The 9,158-nt window shown below is 47.2% G+C and overlaps 1 protein-coding gene across 1 annotated transcript in view; it reads left to right on the top strand.

Moving 5' to 3' along the window:
• Nucleotides 1–7,447: 7,447 nt before the first annotated feature.
• The window catches only part of DET1 (DET1, COP1 ubiquitin ligase partner), a 19,228-nt gene continuing 17,517 nt past the window's right edge, over nucleotides 7,448–9,158 (top strand). Inside the window, exons 1-2 of the mRNA XM_006028290.1 lie at nucleotides 7,448–7,493; nucleotides 8,225–8,240. Of these exons, the coding sequence (XP_006028352.1) occupies nucleotides 7,448–7,493; nucleotides 8,225–8,240 (62 nt within the window). The remainder of the gene's footprint in view (nucleotides 7,494–8,224; nucleotides 8,241–9,158) is intronic.

Here is a 9,158-nt window from a genome sequence, read left to right as displayed (position 1 = left end):
CCAGAACTAGACGCAGTACTCCAGCTGCAGACTCACCAAGGCTGAGTAGAGTGGGAGGATGACTTAGTCTTAGAAACGAGTCATAGAGCAAGGCACCATGACCCAAACACATCCTGTCTTAGAAAAAAAAAACCTATGAAAGAAAGTAATACTTCTGCATTTGAAGTACAGTGTACAGGTAGTAAGCTTGCCAGTTACACTGTGCATCTGGAGAATAAAAAGAAATATTGCCTAGCTGCACCATCACTTAACACAGGTTTTTTAAATGTCATCTTATATTTCTGTTGTGCTAATGCTGAACAGCCCTTTGTGAGGACTGGGATCCTTCTTGTTCTGGGCACTGTATGGATCCGTTGCTCAAGGAGCAGTCCAAACCATCTGTGCAGCAAACTCAATACAGATAAGTGCCTAGAGGAACCAGACCTTTTTCTCTGGCTCCACTCACTGCATGTGCAAAACAACATGGATTTATATATATATATAGAGAGAGTATCTATTGGATGGGAAATATAACCCCTCTCCCTTAGGTACTCTTCTATGGGCTCTGTGCCAGCCCATGCAGCTCCTTTGGGATCTGCATGCACTGGAGACCTGGTTTTAGTAGTACAAGGTTTCAGCCTAGCTTCAGGGGCAGAGGACTCCCAGGCAGCTAAGAATGAAGAGGAGTACATCATGAAGCTCAGGGAATGGAGAGAAACTACTGAACCCTTTGAGCCTTATGTACCAGCTTCCTTGCAAAGGGGCTTGCAGGGATAAGCAACCCTCTGCCTCAAGGAGAGAGCATGGGCAGAGCTGGGAATCAAGTCCTGCCTTCTTGTTTGTTTGCACAGTCCAGCCCGGAGGCACCGAAGTGGGTGTTGGAGTCAAATCTCCTAGATGGGATGGTCTTTACAAAGCCGCTGAACAGGCGGTTTTGTTTGCTGCAGAGATTGAGGAGTCATCTGCAGTGGCTAAAAGTATATGTAGGGCCAACAGTGCCAGCCTCCTCCCCTCCTCAATCCCAGCAGCCAGCAGGACCCCACTCAGCCCTCCAACCATGCAGCAAAGATACCTCTTCTAGCATTTTTGACAATGTCCCCTGCCCACCCCCTCCCCTCAACCCCATATCTCTTTTATATTTATGGCACTTATATCCCCGCTTTATGAAGTAGCTCAAAGTGCCTGAGCTGTCTGTGCCAGGAATGTGTAATAAGCCACTCAGGCTCAGAAAGAGAGGCCAGGCCAGCAGCCGGCAAATGGAACTCGAGAGACCCCTGACATTCTTCCTTTCAAATAAAAATAGAAGAGGGGGGAAAAAGGCAAGTGCCCCTCCAGTCCATCCTCTCAGCCCCCACTCCCTCGCCTGTGTCACTAATGCAGAGGGCGAGGGAGGAAGAGCTGCTAAAAGCCTTGGCGGAAGCGAGCCCCAGATTGCTGCACAAACCTGAGGAGAAACAAAAAGCTTTCAAGCCCTTTTAAAAACAAACAAGTGCGGCCCCTCCTGAGCAGCCCCGGGCCCGCTGGCCATTCCACAGGTAGACCGTGCACCCGCCACCCGGGCTAAGCGGGCAATTACAGTCCCTGCATTATGCAGAGATGGATAGGAAATGAGTTGGGAAAATAAAATCAAGGAGTGGAGCAGATTTTAAAATGGGATGAATTTAGCATTGGTGAAAGTGAGGGACTAAAAGCTAATGGAGAAAGCTAGGTATGGTACGAAGAGGTGATGGGCAGCCTTCACACACGCTGTCTGCTGAGGACACAGCCCTGATCTGCAGCTCCCCTGCAGTCCTCAGCTTCCCATCTCACCCCCAGCACTGCCAGTGTACCTCAGGCCTGACCTTTTGCCCAGGCTGTTCCAGTCCCAGTCTCCCCTTCAAGCCCTACCAGTATATCTAACTTGTCAGCTGCCTGCAGTATCCGCTGCTGCCCTGGTTCTGGTACCTCCTGCACAGTTCTGCCCTTTCTCTCTAATCCAGACCCGGGGTGTCTCATGACTCATGAGTCTAGTCTGGGGACTACGTACACAACTGTGACAACTCTGTCCTGACCTAAAGCACCCACTGTTCCTTCAGGCTTGGCACCAGCTCACAGTTCAGTCCGGGTTTATAACACTCCATCTTATTGCAGACCCAGATCTTCCACAGGCACCCGTATGAAAAAACAGCTGTGCATGGGTAAGGCAGATTTAAAAAGGCATTGTGAAGAGGAGAGAGGTTGGGAGTGGATTGAAAGAAAAAGCATCCTTGCAGAGGAAGTGTTTGCGGCAGTGAATGGTGTCACGGAGGAGGCCAATCTTCCAGGTGGCAGACTGACATGAGAGGAGCTTAGTGACCTGCAGTTTGTTTTGAAGAAAATCGACATGCTCATATGTGACTTGGTAAGCAAACTGGTGATGACTGCACCTCAGGTCACCTGTGGCCCTGGGATCCAGCATGAGACTAACCAGTGAATCATTTTGGAGTGATTGTGAGCCCTGGCCTCTGATCTGCCTGCAGGCAAAGCTCGGGTTGTTCTTTATAGGGGGGCATCACATGTCCTGTAGGACTGAATTCAACTTTCAAATCTCATGTGTCCTTTCCCAGATCTTAGGATACCCGTGTGCCAGGGGTGAAGATGCTGGGGAGAAACTTATCTGAACAACTGCAAGGCACCAGAGGCCAGGCAGCTGCAACTTCTCACTAGGTTGCAGATGACTTTCTAGTCCCCTGCAATACCAACAGCAGCTCTTGGATCTCTTTGAAAAGGTGGGAGGTTTATTGTGTTGGTAAAACCAAGCTCTGCTGAATATTCATGTTTGGGTTTTTTTGTTTGTTTTTATTTCCCCCCCCCCCCAAAATTGCAGGTGCCTCAGCTAGGTGAGAAACACATTTATCCACCAAAAATCTACTTTAGCCATGATGTCAAGGCTTTGACCTGCACTACCTACAGATTTTGAACACTGGGGATAGCAGCAACCTCCCTGGGGCAGTAATTTGGTTGTGTTAGGAGGGCTGTGATGCACAACTGTGCAAGCAACAAAGCAAAGGGAAAGGGAAAATAAATGCTAATACAATTAGCAAATGGAAATGAGAACTACCGAAATATAAAGGCAGAATGGCAAATCCATGCCCCGGCTAGGGAAATGCTGAGCACACAGAGGAATAGGAGATGGGAACTCCTCTGTTGTCTCATCTATAAATGAAGCTTTTCTGGTATACCTCAGGCAATAAGCAGAAGGAACAGGGTAGTGCAGGTACTCGCCTCCAACGCTGTGGAAACAAGGGAATGGCTGATGTTTGAAGAGACACTAGCTGAGCTAGAAATTATTCCCTCATGTCAGATGGATGGAAACCTGCCACAGTCTGGATACAGTACAGCTAACAACTGCAGTACAGGATTTGGCCCAGCCTGATTCAAATGAACAAGATCTGTTGAAATGCTCTGTGCCCTGTGCTCTCACATATGTCACTGTCTCAGCAGCAGGGTAAATATCAGCAATGGTGAAACTACAGGTACAGTAGAAATGCTTCATCTCGGGGTAGTTGTCACAGGTCTTAGTGGTCAGATTAGAGTACCAGTATGGCTCCACTGGTCCCTTCTTATGAATTATTGCATTTATAGTCTTATCTGTTTTGAGTGCCAGTGGATGGGGGATTTAGGGATGGATGAGGGAGGGGACAGAGCCAGTGTCTGCTTGTCCTGGTAGATGTGAGGACTGAGTGTCCAAGTCTTTCCCTGAAGACACTTGGAGTTGTGGATACAAAACTTTCTAATATCAGGCCCCCAGCAGCTGTGAGAGAGGATAGAAGATGTTGCTGAAACAATTTAACAGCAAATTCCTCTTTTGTTCCATTTTGCTCTGCCTCTCACGCTATTTTGGGAGCAAACGTGTTTGCATAAGAGACACTTTGCAGTAGTTGTTTTATTCCTGCAGATCCATATAGCACTGGCACTTTTTTTCTTTCTTTTTTTTTTTTTTTTTGCAGCTTGCACTGTCTTTGGCAAAGGGATCTGTTGAGACAGAAGCTGCAGCTTGTCAACATTTCAATTTGTGAGGGACGGGATGGGAGGAGAGGAGAAATGGGGTCATGAACTGTCTTTCCACCTGGCCTCCCTGTTGCAGGTGATGGAGAACAGAGTGGAAATTCTCCCCACACTTTATGAGCCATGACCTCTTTTGTTTGTCCCCCTCCACATCATGTTGTGAGATGCAAACATGCTTCTTTATGGTCAGGAGGAAATCACGTATTGGGAAGTTGAATCCCATGAAAGACACCCCATAGAAAGGATCACAAAATTATGTCCTTCTGCTTTGAAAACCAAGAGATGATCTGCACCCCAGGGATATTGTCTCCTGAGCCAATTTTCAGCTCTGCAGTCTCTCTTTTCCACTTTTTCATTTGGGCTGTTTCTTTCTTGTGATGAGCCAAAGTTGCCACAGCAAGATCTGGCAAGTACTGCATTAAAAGCACTCTTTCAGCTCTAGGTAGAGATGACCATGTTTAATAGGACTATGCATGTAAAAAGGACAAAGAGATTCTGCTTCCCACTACATCTCCTGTGTGAGATTCCAGCCTTAGGAAAGGCCCTCTAATTTCTACATCTCTTTTTGCTATCTCTGCTCCCTACCCCTCAAAAAGCAGTATTTCTGAAGGACAGGACCAAGGTGCTTCTAGAAGTGAGTAGGATCAGGCAATATACTTGTCCCTACACCAGTCAGAGTTGACTGGCTTCCCACCAATGACCACTCTGACCAATTAGTGGCCAATACCTAGAATGGAAGCTGAGGAACACAACACAAGAAATGATGCCAACAAGGCAACAGAGGAAAGCCTTGGATGGAGGAACCTCCTCTGCTATAATCCCCACACTAAGGGGGAGGCTTTTTCAGATTATCAGGAACAATCAGATTTAATTGAAAAATGACAAGGAACTGGTGCAAAGCCACCTTCCTGGGGGAAGGTGAGGGATGGCTGAAACACTGCACTGCAATGCTGCAGCTTTACACCAGCTCAGGGAAAGACAGTGGTGAAAAACTGACATAGAGGTTCAGTCCCCTGTACAGATTTTCCGTCTCATTCATACATCTGTGCAAGTCAGAAGTATGTCTTCTCCTCATCTCTTGACAACACTTTTGTCGTCTCTTGTCATGAATAGAAAGGGTTCCCAAAATGAATGATCCATGCTGCTGAGCTGTTACTTTTCTACCATTTTAACCTGTTGGGCTGAGAGGCCTGGTATATCTAGGTAGGAGCCAGAACTGACAATAAATCCAAGCAGAGTGGTTAATTATGAACAGCCCCCCAGCATGAGAAAAGATGTCTTACTACAATGGGAATTAGATTCTGTCCCTGTGTTGCAAGGCAAACTGTGAATCCCAGGAAAATATCAGTTCAGTTCCTTCTGGACAAGGGTCCAGATCAGAAAAGTTTTCCTTGTTGGCATCCCAGCACAGAGACCAAGGAGGCCCTGGAGATGAACTCTCTTGTGCCTTTGAAATTCCTCTTTGCTGGAGGAGCTGATGTGTGGGGAAGTAAGTGCATACTTGCTATCGCCTGCAGTGAGGGCCTGCAAAGGCATCAGTCTCCAGAGCGGCTGTACTTGTCACCAGCCCAACATTCACATTGAAGATGAATAACCCATTGGGTTATGCAGTGTCCTGATAGCAAGAGTTGAGCAGTATCCACCAGGGACTGGTTCCATGTGCAGCTCAAGACATTATTTCCATCATGTGTAATTGTCAATGTGGAGGTCTGTGGTTGAATTAAACACTCAATACACAACACAGATGTTGCTGAGACTCTTGCTGAGATGAGACAGAGAATTTCTAAATACTGAAGAAAAGCAGGGGCAAGATTGTCAGGTTGATGATGGTTCAGGCCCTCCCCCCGCTGTGGGCCTGGATGAGGAGGCCAGTCCATGTGATTTCCTTCTTAGAATGAGACCTGCCTCCACAGCACAGATATGGTGAGCTTGGTCATCACAGGATGTGAAGGTGGCATTGCATTGGGTTCATTGGAAAGTCAGGTTGGAAGGGACCTCAAGCGGTGACATCCAGCCCAGCCCCCTGCTTAAGCAAACTGGCCCAGCCAAGGGTCTGTCCAGCCTGGCCTTGGAAACATTCAGGGATGGAGGTTTGACAGCATTTCTAGGCTAATCAGAAGTGGGGTGGGGACAATCCCTCTTTGATTCCTGCTCCACCTAAGATTTAAAACCAACTACCTGGGAGGGAGAGCAGCACATTTCTATTCAGTCAGTGCTGAGAGTCTGTTGACTTCATGGCTTATTGTCATCTCCTGAATTTCTGCTAATTTTTCTCCACTCCACAGCTGGTTACGACCCACTCTCCTTTTTAATGGTCTAGATGTTCCACTATGCACACTATCCTTTCTTTTGCAGTGTTGCTGTCTGCCAGCTCTTCCTGGGATTGTGTAACAGTGAGGTTGTTTCTGTGATGGTCCAGAAATGTGAGAGATAGGGATTTCTTAGGGCAATATCTTTTATTGTACCGACTATGTAGTACTTTGAAGTTCTCATAGTTGTGTTGCATACACAGAGTTGTGTGTGTTAGCTAGAGGACTGCAGCTGATGAGTCCCCTTGGAATGATGTTATGTTCCTTGCAAAGGCTTAAGAATATGTCACTGTTATTCCAAGTTTCTTCTGCATAGTTGTGCTGTATATAGTTGTGTATGACTGTGTTTCTTGCACAGAATCTGCAATCCTCCAGATATGGCCTGAAATCTTGTGGTTGCCACAGGAAACACTACAATGACACATTGAAAGCAGACCTCAAGAAAACAGATGCAATGTCAAAACCTGGGAGGAGTTGGCTACCAACCAACTCCAGTGGCGCCGCAACCTCAACCAAGCAGCAGCTTGTTTTGAGGCAAAGCATCTCATCCTTGAAGCAGAGAAGAGAGAATGGAGGAAGGAAAAGGAGAGAAATCCTGGCCTGTGGCCTACTCTCCCCTGCAAAAAGATCTTCAACTTCTGTGGACAGGTCTGTGGCTCAAGGTTTGAACTCTTAAGTCACCTCAAGACTCATCAGTGAGTTGTGGTAGGGAACATCCTCCAATTGAGGGGTTGCTGCCACCAACACATAGGAACATAACATCAGGCCAAGGTGACTCATAGATTAAATAGATTTTTAGGGTCAGAAGGGACCTCAGTACAGTAGATCATCAAGTCCGACCCCCTGCCCTGGGCAGGAAAGAGCGCTGGGTCAGATGACTCCAGCCAGGTGCTTCTCCCGTCTCCTCTTAAAGATCTCCAAGGTAGGGGAGACTCATCATCTGCAATCCTCCAGCCAACACACACAACTTCATATGTGCAACTCTGGAGTACAACACAGTTGGTCCAATAAAAGATATCACCCTAAGAAACCCTTGCCTTCCTCAGAATGGTTCTTTCACAGCCCGGCAGCCCATTTTCAGCTCTCGATAAAACCCTGAACTCAGGCACAGTCGCATGAACCCAGGTGTAGAAATGACTGATGAGGAAGTCCCAGAGGCCCATGGAGGCACTCAAGGAGGTGAGAGTTTCTTCTAGAAATTGGAACAAGAGACACGCAGGGGGTCATAATGGCTGTAGGACTAACACTGCAGTGGCTTTTGACTATTTTTACTGTATTTTCCCTGCTTTGCTCTTGCAAGGAATTTTAAGATGCTGCCTCAGGCACACTATGAAGCCTCTCATTTCTGTGCCACTGGAGAGAGATGGTGGTGCTGCCCGGGATGCTCAACACCCCCTTCCCAAGGTCCAGCTGTGCCTGTCTCTACGGTGCTCAAAGCCAGAGAGTCCCTCCCCAGCCCCAGCCTTGATGCTCAGACCCTCACTGCTAGCTTGGGCCCCTCAGGGTTGCAGAGCATGGGTGCCAGTGTTGCCAGCTCTTAAATATGAAATTATTGTATTAGAAGCTCAAATTATTGCACACTGAAAAAAGGTAGGCAAATAAGTCTTATTTGTATTTCCTTTATATTGATCACTGTAAGGGCCAGTGAGTGAGTGAGAGCTGGGTCATCAAAGTTGAAAAATTTCTTTATTTTGAGTCAGAGAAGAGGACTGCAACAGCAAAGAGTAGGCCGAGACAACTGGATTGGAGGAAAGCAGCAGCAACAGCAGCGGTGGGTCCACCAGTGGGAGCTGGATTGACAGCGGCAGCAACACGGACAACGGATGAACTGAGACTTTCAACCATGTAACTGGGGTGGGGATTAAGGGAGTGTGGTTTTGGGGTTGGGAGGCTGGTGGGCTTTTGCACAGGTGTGCAGGTCCGCAGGTGCGTATATTGTAACAGGTTTATGGTTTTCCTCTTGGTGCGTGTGAAAATGTGATGAAAGATGACTAGAAAGTATAGATGTATAGACATATATTTTTACAAACAAAAAAAATTCTTTATTTGGAGGCAAGTCATCAGGGGAAAGTGCTGACAGCAAACCCCAAAGTCAGTTCAGACTCCCTGAGAGTGACTTGGGCTTGGCATATGCTACATCAATTATTTGATCTAATAAAATACATTAATTTGTATCAAATTATTTATCATATAATTTGATCTAATAAAATAATTCATAGATTTCATAGACATTAGGGATAGAAGGGGCTTTGCGAGATCATTTGGTGCAGCCCCCTGCCCAAGCGGCAGGAAGTCAGCTGGGGTCAGATCACCCCAGCAAGACAATCATACAGGCGTTTCTTAAATTATTGATCTAATAAAATTATTTGACTTGACAATTATTTGATCTAAGAAAATAAAATAAGATCAAAATGACCCAACGAAACTTGTCTGTCAACCATGACTGTCCATTTCTGAACACTTTGATCACACAAGGGTTGACACGATGCTACAACCGACTTGGCATTGGCTGCACCCATGAGCATTATTTGATCTAATCCAATAGAACAAGAAAAATGAGTGGATCTAATAAAAGAGATCGGATTGGCCCAAAGAAACGTGTCTGTCAACCATGACTCTGCATTCCTGAACACCTTGAAGGGTTGACACGATGCGACCATCCCCGCACACTCACCAACAGCCCTCAGCGCCGCCCCCGCCCGCCAGGGGTCGCTGCTGCCGCAGAGCGCGAGGGGACACTCTACCCCGCCCGCGCACCGCGTCCTCTATGTTCTCGGGGGTCACTTCCGGGCCGCTCTGGCCCTGCGCAGTCGTTCGCAGCGGCGCCGTGGCGGAAAGATGGCG

The sequence above is a fragment of the Alligator sinensis genome, unplaced genomic scaffold (genome assembly GCF_000455745.1).
Source record: "Alligator sinensis unplaced genomic scaffold, ASM45574v1 scaffold874_1, whole genome shotgun sequence".
NCBI classification, from domain to species: domain Eukaryota; kingdom Metazoa; phylum Chordata; order Crocodylia; family Alligatoridae; genus Alligator; species Alligator sinensis.
Note: the sequence above shows the minus strand (reverse complement) of the source record. Positions and strands in the feature narration are given on the sequence as shown.